Source organism: Vulpes lagopus, chromosome 3, assembly GCF_018345385.1.
Source record: "Vulpes lagopus strain Blue_001 chromosome 3, ASM1834538v1, whole genome shotgun sequence".
Lineage (NCBI taxonomy): Eukaryota > Metazoa > Chordata > Mammalia > Carnivora > Canidae > Vulpes > Vulpes lagopus.
In genome coordinates this window covers 48,883,786-48,904,215 of record NC_054826.1, presented here as the reverse complement: position 1 = coordinate 48,904,215, position 20,430 = coordinate 48,883,786, and the positions used below count along the sequence as shown (strand labels likewise).

The 20,430-nt window shown below is 49.8% G+C and overlaps 1 protein-coding gene across 8 annotated transcripts in view; it reads right to left on the bottom strand.

Moving 5' to 3' along the window:
• Window positions 1-20,430, bottom strand: part of ERGIC1 (endoplasmic reticulum-golgi intermediate compartment 1) — a 103,678-nt gene that overhangs the window by 36,748 nt on the left and 46,500 nt on the right. For 7 of the 8 annotated variants that reach the window (XM_041747404.1, XM_041747397.1, XM_041747398.1 and 4 more), the window contains 3 exons: window positions 18,146-18,207; window positions 12,131-12,203; window positions 1,806-1,900 (listed from right to left, as the gene is read on the bottom strand). In XM_041747404.1, the coding sequence (XP_041603338.1) occupies window positions 1,806-1,900; window positions 12,131-12,203; window positions 18,146-18,207 (230 nt within the window). Of the gene's footprint in view, window positions 1-1,805; window positions 1,901-10,145; window positions 10,314-12,130; window positions 12,204-18,145; window positions 18,208-20,430 lie in introns of those variants that run through there. The other variant, XM_041747403.1, reaches the window with a different exon arrangement.

Here is a 20,430-nt window from a genome sequence, read left to right as displayed (position 1 = left end):
AGGCTTCCTCTGGGGAGGATGACACCCCAGGAAACACGTACTTCTTTTACTTCTTTTTCCTTTATATATTTTTGTATTTTGAACATGATTTTTTTGAAGCAAAAAAATATATTCTTGTATTAGTTAACAATAAAATATTACTTTTTAAAGCAGGATATGAGATTGCACACACAGCGTGATCTCAGCTGTGGTTAGAAACGCACAGAAAGAACGGCCAACAGGATGGAATGGCGTCAGATGTCAACTGATGCTGTCGTTGGAGGTGGAATTATGGATTTTCTGAAGGTACAATGATGAGCATGCATTTTTTTTCTATAATAAAAATGTAAAGTTCTTTTAAAGAAAAGCCAGGGTGTGGGCCTCCAGTGAGAGGCGCCTGGGTTCAGGTTAGGGGCTCACATAGCAGCAGGGCCCGGAAGGCTGATGCAGCCTGAAGCTTGAGGTGGCCTGGTCCCTCCTGGGCCACTGCCCATCGCTGGGACAGAGCCTGGAACCACATCCCTTCCCTCCCCTGCCCCACTCATCCCAGCGCTCTGGCCTGACTAAGAATTTCCTTGTTCCAGAGACACAACCAACTCCTGAATGAGAAGCTGCCAGATGAATTATTTTTCTAAGAGAAAGAGAAAAAATAAAAATAAAACTGACCTATTTCAACAGGTTCCCTGGCCTGGGGCCCACTATGGATTCAAAATTGTGATGTAATTCTCACCAAAAGCAATAACAGAACTGAATTGCTCCCTATCTCTGCCCGCAGACACACCCAAAGTTCTGTCCTTCAGGAAGAAGGGAGTGGGTGGGAGGAGAAGGAGCGGTATCGGGTTGCATGCCCGGCTGCGGCAAAGGGACACCAGAACCCTAGTCCAGGAGGGGACACCCTGTCTGTCCACTTGATAAGAAGTGTAGGAATCAGCTCATCAGACCCTCCCAGACACCTCAGGTGATAGATAGCACTAAACCCATTTTGACAGATGAGGAAACAGGCTCAGAGAGGTCACATGTTGTTAGCCAGGGTCACCCAGTATTAGTGAGCAAAAGAGCCAGATTGTGACTCCAAACCAGACTTCCAGTGGGTTTTTTTTTATACTAGTAATTCATTCTCTTGGTTGAAACACATGAAACAAACAAACAAAATAGGGTATGAAGTAAAAAACCAAGTTTCCCAATAGCTGCTAACAGGTCAGAGCTGCATCCCCTCCAGGTGACTACTCATGGCTAGTTGGAGGTCTCCTTGCCTAGAGATCCTTGAGAGGTGATGTGACCTCCCCCCACCCCCGCCCCATCCCCACACATCACCCTGAAGCCTCTAGCCAGGGATATGGATCATAACAGCCAGGCCCCCTTTCTACTGGGTAGGACCAACTGTGGCATCAGTCACATGCCACAGCTCCCCATGAAATCAGGCTGTGATTAGACCTCTGCTGAACACATATCTCTGCTTGTTCTCTTACATCCCCTATACCCTTCTGGTTTCTCCCAGGAGCCCTCTCTCAATAACCCACTTGCAGAAAATCTCAGACTCTGCTTCTTGGGAACCTGACCTAGGAGACAGCCCCTGACACACCAACATGGCTACTGTCCAGAGGTCACCCCTGCTAGCAATTTCATGGGCTTTGTAGTCTAAAAAACCTCCAAATGCGTGCACATGGGATGACATTCTCCCCCCAAAAGGATTAAAGAGAATCTTATGCTACCTGCTATCTGTATGTGTCCTGTTTGCTGGCTTATCCTGGTCATCAGAGCTGCACACCCAGTTCTGCCTCAGGGAGGGGGTCCTGCTACAGCAGAGGGCTGTCGGGAATACTCACATTCGCAGTGCAAATTGGGTAAACTGATGTTCAGGCTGACGTCAATTTTACCCCCACTGTCCTTGTCCGGGTCATCGACGTAGAGCTCATTCACGCTAAGGGAGACAAGTACAGAAGCCTCTGTTGAGATGGGGCACCTATCCCAGCTGCAGGGGCCAGTTGGGGGCCATTTCCCTTGGTGACCACTGCTCAGATAAGCAGGACTCCCATCTCGGGGAAGCGTGTGGCTGCTAGGCACAGGGGATGGAGGCTCCCATCTTGAGGGCCCTCTCCAAATGCTGGCCTTACCACTTAGAGGGAGGGGGATGGGATGGTGGTAGGGGCATGGTTTTCAGAGTCAGACACATTCAAGTTCTAATCTCGGCTCTGCCACTTTCTACGTGAACTCAGGAAATACCATCACCTCTGTGAACCTGTTAAATGGGATACCACCACCCGCTGTTAATGGGGTGGTCTGAACACCTGAGAAATGTGAGTCTTACTAGGTAGGTATCAGGGCCTGGCACCACCAGGCACATGGGACCTTACTTCCTACTCTCTTGAACCTCCTCCCACTCCACTGGGTGGTCCTCCTCAATGTCCAGCTCTCACAAAGCCCTGGGGTGAACACCAGGTCCGAGACATGATTAGACTAATATGTTAGTGTTCCGTGGCCACCGCACCAAATTATCACAAAGCAGGTGGCTTAAAATAACACACGTTTATTATCTTGCACTTCTGGAGGTCAGAAGTGTTTTTGAAATGAGGGTGTGGGGCTGTGCTCCTTCTGGAGGCTGCAGAACAGAATCCTTGGTCTTGCCTTTCTCAGCTTCTAGAGGCTGCCCAGACTCACAGCCCGTCCTCCACCTTCAAACCCAGCAAGAGCCACAGGTTATCTTCACTCCTCTCTGACCTCCTAACTCCCGCTTCGAGCAATTCTGTCATTTCATCTTGCCCACTGGACAACCCAGGGTCACCTCCCTGGCTCAAGATGCTGGACGCCAGCACATTTATAAAATTCCTTCAGCCACATAAGGTAACACACTCACAGGTTTCAGGGACACTGACGTGGAGGTCTTTGTGAAGAGAAGCATAGTTTGGGGGCAGGGGTCTCCATGGATGGCCATGCCACCTTGCTATCCAGAACAAGGGCACCACATTAGGATCCATCAGCAATACGAATTTATGCAACAAATACTTTTTGAGTGCCTGCTACCTGTCAGGCATTAGAGACAGCAGGTAACCAGTCAGACGTAGTCTCTGCCTTCATCAACCTTACAGACATTGCTCGCCTTCTATATAAATACCTTCTACAACTATGATTCTTGCTCTGTCGCAAAGCTGTGGGGTGCCATGGGAGGGACAAACAGGGCAACTGACCTTTGGGGGGAGTGGGCCAGAAGGACTTCTCTGAGGAGGTGGGGGTTGAGGCCTAAAGGATGAGGAGGCTGTCCCAGGAAAGAGGGAGAGGGAATCCCTGAGACAAAGTGTGCAGAGGCTTGGAAGTGGTGGATTTAGGGAACTGAGCGAAGGTCACCATGGTTGCAGCACAGAGCAAAGGGAAGGGGGCCCTGTGATGTAGCTGGTTTATGGACAGGGAATGTGTCAGGTGGGCTTGGAAGCCCTGATGAGGCCTTCACAACCTGAGTGCAATAGCATGGTCAGGCTTATACTTCCACAGGCTCCCTCGGGCTGCTGCAAGAAGACTGACCAGAGGAGCCACCATCCCTGGGGAGTCCACACGGGAGGTTGATGCAGTGGTGCAGGTGAGAGCAGATGAGACATGGCGCCTGGACTGGGTATGGAGGAGGGGGAACAGGTGGGAGGGACATAAGATTTGGTGTGCTACAGCAGGCAGGATTCCCTGCTGGACAGGCCGTGGGGCTGGCTGGAGGGATGCATGCAGGCAGACTGATGAGTTCTATCTGGAACCATTTGCTGGACTGGGAGCCCCTGGAAGAGAAGTTCCATGTAGCTGTGCTGAACTCAAAGTGTCTTAGAGACATCCCCTAATGAACAGCTATGGGGGCAGCTTGAAGTGGCTGGGCTGTGGCTATTGTAAACATTAGCCAGGGTCTTGTCCACAGGATGTAGAATAAAGGCTTACAGATCTAAGCAATTAGACTCTCAGAAAATCTTCTAAATAGCCACATCTTGGGGGAAGAATGAGTTAGACCACGGCCAGGGCATTTTGTTTTTACTCAGACCCTGTCTTTATGCTCCTCGCACCTAATGTGATGTAGCTGGTGCTCAATTAACAGCAGGCTGAAAAAGTCGCCTGGGGTTTGTTTCCTTGTGGAAGTCACAAGGATGTTCCTGGAGACAAAAGAGTGACAGATTGTTGGTCCTCCAGTCCATTAAACCAGGAAAGTTCCAAATGAGCCTATGTTATCACATCTCTTCCTGTGAAATGTCCTGATCCCCATTTTAGAACAAGGAAGCTGAGGCCCAGAGAGGGTGAGTCCCATCTCCAGGGTCACACAGCAGGAAATTGCAGAGCTAAAATCCCAACCCAGGTCTGCTTTCTGCCTGAGCCCCAGGATTTCGAGGACTCAAGCTATCTCCCCTCCCTCTTGCTCTCAACTTCTGGGGTCAAGTAGGAAAATGGAGAAGGGCGGCCTGGCCTGGCTTGTCTAGGGGCCGGTGCTTGGCAGGTTCATAGTGTTGGCCCCTATCAGGGAACAAAGAGAACAAACGAGCCAGCTGGAGAGGAGCAAGCAGGAGCACAGGAGGTATGCCCGGGATGTGTATCTTCATAGCCAAATCCTCCTCCTCAGCCTTCAGAGCCCAATTTCTACTCCAGCCTTGATTTGCAACTCCAAAGGGCTGTTTAGTGATGAGATTGCTGGATGATTAGCAAAACACCACCGAGGAGGAACCCGATTCCTTTCCCAAACGAGCCACTCTTTCCTTAAATTGCTCACCTTTCCCACCTGGGAGGCGGGGCACTTCACTGAGGGATTTTGGGATGATGTCATCCCCTGGCAATCCTAGGGAGGTGACCTCAGCGCAGAGAGGTGAAATCTGAGTGCGGCACCCAGGTGAACTCACCTCGAGGCCCCAGGGACCTCTCCCAGCCCACAGAGCCCAGGCTCCCTAGTGCCACCTACAATAAAGGGGCTGAGGTGCTCAGGAGAGATGGGAAGCCCACTGCTTGGGCCAGTTTGGTTATGTAAGGCTAGAACTGGCTGCTCCCAGGTGCCATCCTGAAGGGCCCTGGGCTGCAAGATGAACGCAGTTCAATCACCTGTGCTGCTGACCCAGCGAGGCCAAGACAGCTACTTTCCGAATCCAAGGCAGATGTTCCATGGTTGTTGGCTTCCTCCTCCCTCCAGCCAGCGCTGCAAGCCTGCCCATAGCCTGCCACCTGCAGATGCCCACTAAGGCTAGCTAACATTAATGGCTGGGGCTGAATTGAAATTTTTTAAAAAAGATCTATTGATTGATTGATTGACTGATTGATTGGTATGGGAGGGAAGGACAGAGGGAGAGAGAGACTCCACTAAGCTCAGGGCTGAACTGATTTTAAAAGGTGAAAGGACAGCCAGAAACCAGCCCACCTGGAGGGGCAGTAAGTTTTTTGTGGATTTACTGCTGTCTGGGGACCCATGGGCCTGATTCCTCCTGTCACTAGCAAGGATGATGAGAAGCCCCACAGGGCAGTGGCAGACGGATGTGGGCTAACCTCCTGGCTCTGCTGCTAAGAAGCTGGGGCACCTGGGACAAGTTGTGTCACCCCTCTGTGCCTTGGTTCCTTAACTGTAAAATTGGAAAAGCCTTCTATGAAGTTTGAAGATAGGCAAAATTAATGTATGGTAATATAAGTCACAATAGTGGGGGTGGGAGTGGGAGATACTGACTGGGAGGGGGCACAAAGGAATCTTCAGGTGGTGGAAATGTGTTGTCTTGATGGGGTGATGGTGACACGGGTATAAGCATAGGAAAACATTTAAGTCTCAACTTTACGATTTGTGCACTTTGTTGTCTGAAAGTTATATAAGCCTCTCAAAGAGAAGGAGAGAAAACCAGGAAGGAGAGGAGGAGAAGAGGAAAAAAGAAGAGAGGAAAAACAAAAAAGCAGTCAGGATTTGGGCTACTTCCCAGGGCTATGAGCAATAAAGCTGCAGACTGCCCCAGGATGGGGGTGTGTATGTTACTCACTTACCTGAGGGCCTCGCAGGGGGGACCTTCTTGGTAAAAAGCAAAAGGCATCGTGGCAGAAGTCCAGACTCTCAGGGTTCAAATCCTGTCTCTGCCACCTCCTAGGTGATTAACCTTATGCAAGGGGCTTTGCCTCTACCAGCCTCAGTTTTCCCAGATATAAAGCAGGGACACTCATGGACATGGCACAATCTTAGTCAACAGTAAGCGCTCGATAAGAAAGGGTCTCCTACTTTCATGGTCATCATAAATATCAGTGTTTACTGAGTTGGTAATAACAGGTATCCACCCCACGGCATTGTGGGAAGGACTGTGCTGAGGGGCCCACAGCTGTTGTATTATATCGAGATGCCAATTATGACCTGCTGAACGAGGGGGCACAAGCCACCCACACAGTTTTGCCAAGTAGCTCCCTCAGCATCCAAGCTCCCACTATGGGGAAGTGCAACCCACAGGGTCGTTTTGGTTGAAGGCACAGTTTCAATACACCCACAGAAAGGGAGAAAGAGTCCCAAGATTGATTACTTACAGCTCCTAAGAGTGGGAGTGTATATGCCAAGAGCTAGGGGAAGGGCAGGAGCCAGCGGGAGATAGAGAGCAGAGTAGCAAGCACTTATTACTTAGGAGATGACTGGGGCAGAGGTCACTAACTCTCCTCCAACTTAACTCTAAGTAGTTATTTTAAAAAGTGCCTGGGGCAAAATAAAAGCGGGAACTCGTGGCATCCTAAACTCAAAAGTCCTTATCTAAATGTCCAGACTCTAAGCGTCGGTAGGGTTATCATACCATAAGATGCTTAGGCGGCAACCCAGAAAAACAAAGTTTGTTCTTCTCAAAAGTTGCTTTCCTCATCACAGGCATTAATGGGTTCATGGATATAAGGTGCTTCACAGTCCCTGGTATATTCTAAGGCTCGTTTATAAAAGGTGGCTTTGCTTATAACTGATCAAAGAAGACATTCCAGTTCTGAGCACCCAGCCAGTGCCAAGCACTATGCTTGGGGCTTTCACATGTAGTATCTCATTTAATAACCACTGCAAGGCAATGTTTAGTAGGGTTACTGTTCTCTTCTCACAAGGATGAAACCAGGCCCTGAGGAAGACAGATAAAAGACTGGTCAAGATCACATGGCTCGGAAGAGGCAGAGGTAGGATCTGAACCTGGAGCCCTAGGAACCCAGAGCCATGCTCTTTCCATTGCATTAAACTGGCTGGGGCAAGGAATCAGTGAAAACTGAGAGACAAGTGTCCCCAGGTAGACCTGTGATGCAAGTGTCATCATCTGATAATCTTCAGATGCCCACCCCATCCCCACCCACGGCCCAAGTAAACCAAGTACCCACAGGGCATGGAGACGTAAAGGGTCCACTCCCTTTGTGCCCTCCATCTGCTGAGTTGGTACCATCAGCTCTGGAGGGCTGCCACCTCTGACCCCCCCAACCTACCTGGACACTGGGTTGAGGGCTCCCTGAGCCAGGAGCACAGAGCACGAGATCACAACCCCTTGAATAAATGGGGGAAGTAACCAGTGTGTGCCGGTGGAGGAGAGGGGGGCACATTCCAGTTGGGGCACAAGACACAGCTTCAGGAAGTTGGCTGGCTTGCGTGGGGGTCAGTAAGCAGTGGCCATGTAGGGAGAGAGAGAGAGAGGGACTAGGGAGGTATGGGTGGGGGGAGCATAGGAGGAATGTAACCAAGGGCCCTGAAATTCTAGGCTGAGGCGTGAGTCCGATGACATCTATGGAAAACAATTTTATTTGCTTTTAGAAGAGCACTTGAATAGTTCAGATTCCTGCCCAAAGTCGCTGACCTCCGTGCTTAATAATTTGATTTAATGGAAACTTACACAGCAGTGAGGCCTACGGAAGGGCGTGGGGTGGAAGGGGAGGGATGCACGTTATGTAAGCAAGCTCTCCAGGACCTTCTTTTGAATTCTGACCATTCCAGGTATAAGTAAGTATTCTTACCTATTCCCTCCCAGGTGGAGGGCCAAAAGTCCCTTCTCAGCCACTGAGTCCTGCCCCACACCCTTCTCTACCACCATCACCCAGTCTCCTCACCGGGCCTTGGTCTCCAGGGTCACCTGGCCCTCAATCCATCTTCACAAGAAGTGATCTTGCTGCAACATGAACCTGGTCCAGTCACTCCGGGCTCAGAAGCCTTCAGGCTTGCCAGCACTCCTTCACACAACTACCCTGGGTCTCTCTACCCGCCTCTAGCTCCCAACCTGGGCCTCAGAGAGGGTGACTTGGGCTCTCAGGGAGATGGCCAGGTCCTCCTCCTGGTTAAGCTACTGGCCTCCCCATTTCAGGGCCTGCTTTGGAGCACGTGAAGACACAGTTCAGGCTCCTGCTAGGTGGGCAATGGCTACCTGGAGTTCTGACCGCCTGCTCGGCCACCTCACCCTATAAGGGTGTAATCGAGTCTTCCAGTCAAACATTCTGACCAAAAAGCATCTATTCCCATGCACCTGGGCATGCTCTGAGAAGAAAAAGGTGATATGACAGGGCAGGGGTGCCGAGGCTGGGCTCTGGCATCAGATGGACCTGGGTTTGACTCTGGCTCCACCACTTACCTCATTGTGGCCTGAGCCTCCTGGTGTCTCAGTTTCTCCAGATGTAAAGTAAGGCTAAGGCTAACAGGAGAACCTACCATAAGGGGTTCTGTATTGATTAAACAAGATGATCACTGTAAAGTGCTAACCTAGAAGGCTGGCTGGTACGTGTGTCCCCATTATAAATTGTAAATAGAAAGTATAATACATTGTATTGTACTATAAATTATCAATGGAGAGTTCCAGTCACTACATTTTCTTTTTATAAATCCTCGCTGGGTTAATCTTTAAGAGTGGCCAAGCCTGGGCAGTCAAAAGGTGGAAAGTTTTGCAGCCACATTCTCTGAGGAGGGGGGCCTGCTCCCCTGGAACCCTGAGGCTGCAGAGCACCCTATGGGGCCACTTTCCCAAAGGTAATTAGTGGCCTGTCTAAAGCCCAGGTTAGAGTCCAACTGCCCAAACCAACAGGCCTCCTTTCCCACTGAGCTGGGCCAGAATAGTGTCTTATGTCAGTGATAACCACAGGTCAGGGTTGGAGCAATGTTGATCCTACCAGCAGTGACCTCATTTCCTTGGGATACAATCTCATGGTGGGGGGTGAGGGGCGGGGAGCTGAACCACTGTGGTCACAAACTGCCAGGGAGGGTCAGCCATCCATTAAAGAATTGTGACCTTCATTTCTTTCCAAACTGGCAGGCCTTCCCAAGGTCAGAGAAGCTTCTCATAGAGGGAAGACCAGGAACAATCCTTTCTCCTCTGGATTTTTCTGTGGAGTCCTCAGTCCTTACCCCTACAGACTCCTCTGGGCACTCCTGCACCATGGTCACGTGGCAACAGGGAGAGAAGGGCCATTAGGGTCACTGCATGTCACAGATGGAGCTTCTTGCCCTTGGGCTCCCGACAGGTCTCTCTTCTCATTCCTGCCTCCTGCCTCCTTCCCTCCCTCCAGCCACTCACATGGCAAATGAAGAGCTTAGCAGAAGACAAAAGGTAAACACACCGTGAACGGCCCTATGGTCTGATACTCACCACGGTCTCTACTCACGCCTCATCTTTCTTCCTCTCCAGGGAGGTCCTGGGACCAGAGTGTCCAGGATGCCCCCAGGAGTCAGGAAGGGGAAATCCTGGAGCAGGGCATTGGGCACAGTAACAGGAATACACTGTGCTCTTGGGAAAGGAGGGAGCCCTGTCCTTTAAGCAGAACAAGCTGTCCAGGCTTGCTTGAGGGGCCCTTAACACAGCACACGGGACCCCACCTGCTCCAGTCCCAAGCTCTGACGTCACAACTTACCTGTCTGGGGCCCGCTGTCTCAGCACCCTATCTCACTGTGGGCTGAGCTGACAAAGAGCTAAATCAGGTGCCCCTCACAATATCAGCAGGAGGTGAGGGAGGCTGATCTCAGCTTAGGGGAGGGGACAAGAAAATTAACAATCATGGAATGTTCCTTATACGCCAGGCGCTGGGCAGTCTTAAACCTTTTTAGCATTGGATGGAAAATAAATATGAAACAAATAAATGAATGAAGAGCTATGGATCCATGGATATTAAAGCATTATTGGAAAAAAAAAAATAAAGCATTATTGGGTGCTACATTAAGCACCTTCCTGACAAATAATCTTGTTTAAACCTCGCCAAATATCACATACCTTCTCTGTCTCCTGCCCTGCTTTTTTTTCATCAGAGCCTTTTTTTACTGATTCATATATTCTAGTTCTGTTCACTTGTTCATGGCCTGCGTCCACTGTTGGCATTTTCAGCTTCTCTGAGCAAGGAACCAGACAGCAAATGAATGAGGCAGACCTGGTTTCTGACTTCTGTGAGCACAGGACCAAGAATGAGACCTGTTAATACACAACAGCGTGCAGGACCTACCCCAACTTGGTCTTACCTACTCCATTCTCTACTCTCTCTACTTGCTCATTCTGTTCCAGCCACACCAGCTCTTTATCTGCTCTGCACATATGCCAGGTCATTCCTGCCACAGGGCCTTTGCACTTCCTAGTGGCACTGTCTAGAATACATAAAGCCTCCCTGGTGCCCCAGCTGGGGCTCCCTGCTTGTTGTCACACATGTGCCCCATTTACCCTGCTCAGAATATCAGAATATCACCTCCCCAGAGAATGGGGTGCAGCCTAGAAAGACCAGCAGGTGTATGGCACACAGTAGGTCTCAATATCTTCCTGCTGTCCCTGTTTCCAACTCCAAATCATGATGGCGTGACCTCCGAGACATCCAGTGGCCCAAATGTACACAGAGCCGCCCCCCATTAGGAGCCGAATGGGACAAAGAACCTTCTCTGACCCCTGCATGGTCAGGGAGTCATATCTTGGAAAGCACACGAGCCTCCTCAGACCTGGAAGCTTTGACTCTGGTATACCCTCCCTTGTTTGGCCAGCAATTCTAAGAGCCAGAGAAGTTTGGCAACCTGTCCAGGTCACACAGCAAAGTGGTCACTGAGCAGAGACCTACCCCTAGGTCTCCCAATGCTTTGTCCAAAGTTTTTTCTTACCACTCCATGAGACCCCCTGGGCTTTGGTGTCATCAGGGTTAAAAATAGGATCAGAGTGACAGGGAAGGCAAACTGTCTCATAGTAGTGGAAGGCAGGAGGCTACATCCAGAAATGAGCTGGCAGGCATGTGGTGGTGGGGGAAGATAAGATCTGTCCAGATCCCTCCACCTCTCTGAGCCTCAGTTCTCCCCATCTGTAAAGCGGAGATAACTACCTCCTGGGGCTGCTGGAGGATTAAAGGTGGTAACACTTACACAGCTACCAGGCCTGTCTTGGACTAAGCAGCTATGTTTTTTTGTTCCCTATTGTCTTGTGGTTGAGAGGGAAACAAAGGAAACCAAGAAATTCCATGAGTGAGAAAGAAACTTCCAGTGTTGGACAGAGGAGTGGGTGGCCAGGGCCCAGCCCCGCGATGACTTTCTGAGTTGTAAACACAGGAATGAAGAGGCTTGGAAGCCTTGAGCCAGTGACCAAGGCAGGAAGCTCTGGGGTCTAATTCCACCTCAGGGCGGCCAATGAGGTCGTGACTGAATAATCCCAATGGCATTCTGTGTTACACATACCCCAGAGCATTTACTAGATTATCTGGGCAAAGGATTATTCTAGAAATCAGAGATCGATTCACAATGCGTCAGGCACTGCCAGGAAGCCCACGCTGATTCCTCACTGAGTATGGGCCTCTGAGCAGGGAAGGGGGCTTAGGTGAGGGAACCAAGCTCTGATGTCAGCAACCCCACCCCTCTCTGGTAGGAAGCTGCATCGTTTCTCTGAACTCCTCCAGCTTTCACATCAAATGACCCTGCGCTGATTCAGAAGGAAAAAAGCCCACTGGCCAAACAAAGGGAAGGCAGAGCCGGGTCCATGATTTCTGTTCATCTGAGGACCCAGGAGCCCCGCCTCCTCCCAAAACAGAACCCAAATGTTCTCTTTAGCTTCAATGAGTGTTTGCTTTTACTCTAACTTCAATACCCTTTTAAGAAATAGAGGAGTGAAGGATGCCACGGGCTTGGAAATGAGAGTTGGAAGGTTTAGAGGTCTCTCGCCTTTTTAAAGCCCCTCCCTCCTCTCGCTTGGGGTCTCAGAACACTCTAGAATGCCCCCTGAGGGGGAATGAAACTTACACTTCTGTTGTTATGAATCCGGTGAGCTCCGAGAGGAAGAGGAAGAGGATGAAGAGGCAGCAGCAGATAGAAACTGGAAGGAACAATACAGAGAGATGCACTGTTAAGGGTGAAGGGCACTGGTGGAAGGGGGTTGGGTCCTCTCCACCCCTCCCCTCTCTTCCCCCTCCCCTGCCTCTAGGAAAGCTGCTTAGAGGGAGGGGGAGAGATGCCACACCAATCACCCCAAAGCCCCTTCTTAGTAGAAGTAGCCCTGCTCCCAGAAACTGTAGACCACCTTAGGTACTGAGCTGACCTTCCTATGGGGACTCCCCCCCCCCACAGGTCCTCAGTCGGGGGCCAGCCTGGCTTCCTTCCACAAAAGTATATTAATGCAGAGGTCAGTCAAAAACAGGTTGGAAACTGGTAGCCCACAAATGTGTCCTGTTCGGCAAAAGTGGTAGGGATTTTAAAATCTGCAGTTGACACTGAACAATCTGATTTCACATCAAAGGCCAGATTGCTGGCTGCTCCACAACACTCAAGCCCTTGCTCCCACACAGGGTCTGAGCTCGCCAGTCTGTCAAAGGCCCCACCACTCCCTCTTGCCTCCCTGATTCCCAGGCTGAGGCTGAGTGTCTCTCGCCATCTACTGCCACCCCCAGTGGTACTATCACCCTGTGCCCACGTCTTCAACAGAGGTCAGAAAATGAGGATAACCAAGCACTTGGGCTTCAAGAGAAGGGACAGTTCTTCATGGAATGAATTCTTTATACAAGTCTGAAATGCAGGGAGTTTTGGAAAAGGGCTCCAGAGTTGGCCCACATCACTCATATTTATCTTGTCCACTGGGCCCCTGACAAGGGCAAAATCTGTGACCCCTGGAGCCACTCCTGGGGGCAAGACAACAAGTGCCCCAGGATCTGCCTCAACTCCAGCCCCATCTCCTTATACATCCTCCATATCTAACCACCCAGCCACACTGAGCCGCATGCAATACGTGTTTTATTGCTGTTCCTGCGGTTCCTGCCCCTCCCATCTTACCTCCCCCTTTCCTCCCTGTTCCCCTCCTCTCTGGGAGGGGGGAACCTCTCTCTGTCCTCCCAGGCCAAGGCCCAGCTCAAACATCTTTTCTGGTGGGAAGTTCCCCTCACCCTGAGAGGTGGAGCTGGTCACTCTTTCCTCTGTGTTCCCAGGATCTATTCTCACACTTTCCACATTTTATTGGCTATTTGTGGCTGCTTCTCTCATTAACCCGCTATCCCTGAAGGCAGAAACTCCACAGCTCCAATGCCTAGCCTAGCAGCGCTCGGCACACAGGAGGAAGTCACCACCAAGAGTATGGAATGAGAGCTGAACACCTCCTCTGGGCTTATCACAGAGGCGTGCAGCAGACAAGGGCTTACAAAGTTTGGTCCACAGCTCAGCTGCTGTGCGTCACTGGGTAAGCTGCTCACCAATCCCAGCCTCCGTTTCCTCATCTGTTAAATGGCCACATGCCTTATGGGGCTGCTCTGAATTTCCAAAACACAGACACTAGGGTTGAAATAGTGCCTGGCAGGTAATAAAGGCTTGAGCATTCACTTATTATTAGAACTTTCATCAGGGAGACCTTGGAGGGCTTGGGGACTGACAAATGGGGTGACCTCTACTTTCCTTTGAAGAAAAAAAGTTCCTGGTCCCACTTGCTGATTCTGCTACCTTCTTGACAGCCTGCTCCTGGGCTAGCTGAGCACTGTGGTAAACTCTGAAACCAGTTATCATCCATCCACCTACCTACCTACCTACCTACCTACCTACCTTAAAATGAACAAAGATTAATTCTGAGTGAAGAAGGAAGAGGACAAATGTTTGCTGGGCCCCTACTACATCATGCCCTGTGGTAGTAGCATGAATAGCCACCCTGTCATCTCACATTCCTGCCTGACGGGGCACATGTCCTTGTGAACTATGTAGAAATGGAGGCTCAGAGAGTAAGACACTGGGTCCAGGAACACACTGGAAGGCAGATGGGGGCACAGGCCTGGGACGAGTGAATTCTAGAGGCAATGCCCTAAGAAAAGAAACCCCAAGATCTAGGACTCCAAGTGAAAAGCAAGACAGGGACATCCCCAGAGTCCCCACCACACCTCTAAAACTAGACCAACCCATGGGATCCTAGAATGACTCTTCAATTCTTCAAACATTGAAAAAGCTATATGGGGCAGTATTAAATGGCTTCATTCTTTTTTTTTTTCTTCTCAGAAGAAGTAATACATGCACATGATAAGAAAAATAGTCAAGTTACATAAAAAAGCAGTGTGGTGAGTCTCTCTTCATCTGCAGACCCCTGCCCAGAGGTATCGGCATTATGGTCTCACATCCTTCTACAGTCATTTAAGCATAGATGTACAAATCCCTTTTTTCTCTACAAAAACAACAGTATAATGTATACATCCTTTTCAACCATGCTTTGCTCCTCAGCAACCTATCTCTAAATACATGCCACATCAGTTTATACGGAGGGGGGATGTTTCCTTGCTTTTAGAAACTAATTTCAAATGTCTTCCCAGCTGCTGGATAAATCCCCTGCACTCCTGCAGCCACTGATCCCGATTTCCTGGCTCACGTCCTTTCCTTTCTCACCTGCAAACTGCAGCTATGATGCCTGATAAAGAGTCCCACTGCCAGGGAAAACACCCTTCCCCTGTAATCTTCCAGTATTATGTAGGACCCACATTCCAGGATCACTTTCACCCCTCCCAAACTACTCTCAAGCCCCAGCAACCCACTGAATGATGTAATGAACAGTTACAAAATAGGGAGTTATTTCTGAAGGTTAATGCTGACTTAGGCCAATCCAGCTCTTCTAACTGCTTTCCTTGCCCCACCCAACCCTGCAAAGAGGCCCCAAAGTTCTAACTCCATCCAGATTGGAAGTGGTGGGACAGGGATGGAAGGCTCCTTTTGGGAATCTGTGCTCTGTTCAAGGCCAGTCAACCCAGCAGGTAGACACTTGTTAAGTCCAGAGTCTGCTCAGCTGAAACCCAAGCGTCCAATAGCCCTGATCATACATGCTCTGTGACTACTCACCCTACCACTTACCCATACTAGGAGGACAGAGACGTTGACTTAGTATCACTGTGGCCTCAGGTTCTTACACAGTGCCTCGCTCAGAGGAGGCATGAAATAAGCATTTGTTGAATGAATGGATGAATGAATGAAAAACATACTTGAAGGCAAGTAGGAAGTATTTCAACCAGAAAGGCCTTTGTGATACTGAAGGCTTGATGAAGGTTTTCCATCCATGTTTGGGCAAGAAGCTAACACCAGACTTCTGTTTGGGCTCTCTGACACCAGACTTCTTCTGAAACTGACTCAGGCAGTAGACGTTAGGAATGTGTCCCCTAGAGAGCATGTGTGAGTAGAAACTGTGCTGTGAGCAAAGGGGAACACAAGACCTAGGACCCAAGACCCAAGACTCTGGGAAGTCAAGGAATCTGTCCTAGGCCAAATGGCCACGTAAGTGAAGGAGGCAGAATTCAAACCTTGAGGCCGTGTGCTCCTCAAGGACAAAGACCAAAGCCCCTTCATCAACACTATTGTGGCACTTGGCACGGGATCTGGACCCAGGACCCAGTTAATAATCTGTTCACTAAATAGTAGCTAGGGGCTGGCTTCCCAGGCCTCACACCTTTTCCCCTCTTGTGTAAAGGAATTTGCTGTCTTGCATGTTGTGGCTGGGGCTGCAAATCAGACCACATCCCTGGAGGGCCATCTGGCAGTACCTTCTAAATTTTATAACGCACATACCCTTTGACCCAGTAATTCCTCTTCTAGGAAAGCTACCTTACAGAAATAACCATACAAGGATATAAAAATATATGGACAAGGATGTCTGCAATAGCAATAAATGGGAATCAAGAATGTCCACCCCTCAGGAGACTGGTTACATAAACCATGGGTCGCACAGATGATGGCAACGATGGGCTGCCAGACACATCGGGAGGGAGGAATGTAGTGGGCCATTTATGTGTCGGTATGAAAGGTGTCCAGGATGTGTCAGCTGAAAAAAGGGCAGGGAAGAGTGGTATGGACGGTATGCTCCCATCTCTGCTTATAACAAGGATATCGGTATACCAAAGCCTGCATTTATTCTTTAAAAATACTAGGAGGATACAGATCTGATTGTTACACACACTTGACAAGGGTGAGACTTTAGAGGCCGTGAAGCAGAGGTCTGAACTCCTGGTTGGTGGGAGGAAGGGGACAGGACACCAGGGTCATAAACTAGTTGAACAGATAAATGAACAAGCCCCTTGCCTCTGACGTGCCTTGAATATCCTCTCTGGGGACCCAGGCACCAAGCGTCACAGCATTTGCTGTCACAGACCTTCACAGGCTGGTGGCTCCTGGCGGTCAATGACAAGAAGAGTGTAGTCCAAGCACTGAGGTCTCAGCACATATCTCACACTTGACAGGTATGAACTCATTTATTCCCCAGATCAGGAAACTGAGGATCAGGCCACCTAGCTACTAGATGGGAGAATGAACCCGGCTCTGCCAGACCTGAAGCCTGCAGGACATACAACCTGTTACCTGGCTGCTCTATTCCCTTCCCCAGGGATGTGGAGACCCAGGAGTGGAGAAGGTACCCACAACGTCAATAAGGGAGGGCTGGGCAGGACCAGGTGGGGTCATCCCCATGACCCTGGTGCACCCTGGGAAGTAGCAATGGATTCCAACCTGACTGCCCAGCCCCAGGGCCCTGCTCACGGGACAGTCCATGGGGAGGGTCTCTCTCCCACACCAAGCACTGGTGAGGGAGTCAGGCAAGCTTACCTTTTGAGGGCTATGAACCCCCAGACAAGTCACTTCACCTCTCTGGACCCACTTTCTCATCTAGAATATGAGGCTATAAAGTATTCCTGCTTGCATGGCACTTTTAGCTTGTTTTTACTCAACTTCTCATGGTTCAGTAATAATAGATGCACAGATAGTACAGAGAGTTCCTATCCACCCTTCAACCAGCTTCTCCTCCTGTGCACGTCTTCTTTAACTAAGCTATAGACGTTACTCAAATCTCACCAGTTTCCCCGCTAATGCTTCTTTTCAGTTCCTGGACCTGACCTGGGACTCCACTTTGCCTTTAGTCTTCCTGTGTTCTTAGTCTTGAATCCATCGACACAGTCCCTCATTCTTTCCTTGGTTTCCAAGACCTTGTCATTTTTGAAGAGTACTGGTAGGTGTATTGTAGAACATCCCCCAACTGGGGACTGTCTGGTGTTTTCTCGTGATTAAATAGGCTCGTCCTTTTTTGGGGGGTGATGATCCCTTGGAGGTGAGGTGCCCTTCCCATCACATTCCACTGGGGGGTACATGACACCCACAAGACTTCTCACTGGTTGATGTCAAATTTCATCACTTGGTTGAGGTGCTATCTCTGCATAGCTCCACAGGAAAGTTACTCAGACTGCCCATGTTGGTCTCAGACCTCTTTCCTATTGCTTTTGTGTCAATGTACCTCCAGCCTTTTCTTTCCTTTGGTGCTTCTTTGCTTTCTTTGGCCTCAAGCTGATCCACGCTTATTCTGTACTCTTCCTGCCGCAGCCCTGGAATGAGCTATTTCTTCAAGGACACTTAGGTTCTTTTACTGAAGACCGGCATTTAGAAACCAAAATCTGGTACAATTACTCTTTTTTTTTTTTTTTTAAATGAGTAAAAACAGGCTTGTGTCAAAAACTCCAGTAGCCTAATGGGTATGAGAGGGAAAAGTCGGTCTCCCCATGATCCCTGAGCCCCCATATCTCCTCCCAGAGGCAATTACTACTGATGATTCCAGGTGTATCCTTCCAGAAACAGACGATGCCTATACCTTACAGCATTATGGTGAGGACAGATGAGATGAGGAACTATGAAGGGCTGGCAAGATGCCCATCCTTTCTCCTCTTCTTCGTCTCTCCTTTCCTCTCTGGCTCAGCAGCTGGGCATAGGGAGAGCAGGCCCAGGTATGGGATGGGGGGGAAGGAGGGGAGCAATGGCAAGGACACTACTCACTAATGGCCCCGGTATATGTCGGCTGCGTGAGGTCCTTGGGCACCTTCCTGTAGATGTCAAACCTGCGGAGAGCAAAAGGGGACAGGGGTGAGGTGGGTGCAAGGGGCATGTCTCAGGCAGCAGGGGAGGTGGTGTCAGCCATCTGGTCAGTGAGCCACAGTTCTTCCCAGAACCAGCTTCTCCCACTCTTTCAGGCCATCTCCTCCAAGAGGCCTGCCAGACACCCCCCTGATGGGACTCTGCCCCACCCCCTGGCAGTACGCCCTCACAACACTTAGAACTACCTGAGATGACCCTCGTTTGGTTATGTTTCTAGGTTGGTCTCCCCCCTCCCATCACAATGGAACCTCCACAAGGGCAGGGACCTTGTTAGGTTTTGTCCTGGCACATAGCAGAACTCAGTAAGCACTTGTGGAATGAACGGAACCCAAGTCTTGGGCTTCTCTGATGAAGGAAATAGGGAAACACACAGTCCTTCCTGAGTTCCATGACGGCACTGCATTCCTGCCCAGCGTCACCTCTCCTCCCCCTCTTCCCTTTCCTGCCTCCCTCTCCCCCTTCTGTTTCCACTCCCCCCTGCCCCAGCTCCTGCAGCCTGCTTGCAAAGATTCTTCTTCACTCCAAGCATGAAATTAACATAAAATCCTGCCTGGTCTCAGAATTAGCTTGTGATGACTATAGCTCTGGCTCCCATCTAACACAACTTTCCTCCCCACATACAGAGCAGATTCCTTTCTTTCATATGGGTCCCATCAGAGCAAACGAGGATCCTGGGGGCAGCAGAAGAATTTGGGGTTTGGGAGGCAGACAAACATGGTGTAATGCTGGCCAGCTATTCAATTAAGAGTTAAGGGGCACTGGGTCGCTCAGTGGTTGAGCGTCTGCCTTTGGCTCAGGTCGTGATCCGAGGGTTCTGGGATTGAGTGTTGCATTGGGCTCCCCGCAGGGAGCCTGCTTCTCCCTCTGACTATGTTTCTGCCTTTGTCTGTGCCTCTCATGAATAAATAAATAAAATCTTAAAAAAAAAAAAAGAGTTAAGGCCTTGAATCAGACCACCCTGGATTCAAATCTTGAGCTGGTCTTCCTTGCTATGTGACTTTAGGTTTCGCCGCTCCTGCCAGGCCACTGAGAGGAGTAATGGAAATAAATGTCTGTGGTGGATTTACAAAGCATTCACAGAGGAGGCGCCTCACACACTTGGCTTCCTTCCTGTCACTTGAACTTGAGCAGACAGTTCTCACAAAGTGGAGTTCTATCAACAGAGCTCTAAGTCCACACGGTGTTCCTCAGCTCTCAGGCAGGACTTGGAATGGTGAAGAGGCCGGCTGCTTCAGCCCTTAGGTGTGACCAGTAGTTGGCATGTGGTTCCCCTTCAGTGACTAGGAAAAGCTGTCAGCACCCTGCTAACCTCAACGCAATGACTTGGAATCTTGCGTAAGATCTGATATTTGACTACCCTGCGTTCACCCTAATTGCATGTGAAACGTGCTGGGTTTCCTAACACCTCAGGGGAGAAGATAATTCCTGGGGTTGCCAAGTTAAAAGGTAACACTTTCCCTCCTGCCTGCTCAGCTACCAGTTATCTGTTCTTGGGCCCTGAAGGGGCACTAGAAACTGGGGCTGGGAGTGTGGTTGAGAGGGAGGGGTCCATATGACTCAATTATCCAGACCTACTCACCTCTCCCATTCTGAGAATGCTGACCCCTTTAGGCACAGGAGAGGTAAGAACATGTGTGAACTGTAGAATTAGCCAACCTGGGCTCAAATGTGACGCCACACTGTGCAACCTTGGGCACATTACTGACAACCTCTCTGTGCCTCAGTTCCTCTGGCTGTAAAGTGTGGCAACGATACTACCTCGCAGCATAGCAGTGAGGACCAAGTGGCTCCATACATATAAAGCACTTAGGACTATGTTCAGCTCCCAGGAAGTATTATAAGAATATTTGCAGTTACTATTATTAATATTTATCTAACATTTACAAGCACCTACTAAATCCTCTTTTAGGCACCGGGAATACAGGTATAAAATTCGGCGCTTGGCCCCATGTGCCTATAGTTCATCAATAAACAAGGAAATGGAAGGGCACCTGGGGTGATGCACGAAGCTTCTGGCAGCAGGTGATGTCTGAACAGAACAGGAGGAACAGAGGAAGAGTGAGTGGAGGCAGAGAGTAGTCTGGAAAGGGAGAACAGCAAAAGTAGAGGTCAGGAAAGAGGACCTGAACTTGGCGTGCTGGAGCAGAGATGACCAGAGAGAGAGAGAGAGAGAGAGAGAGAGAGCA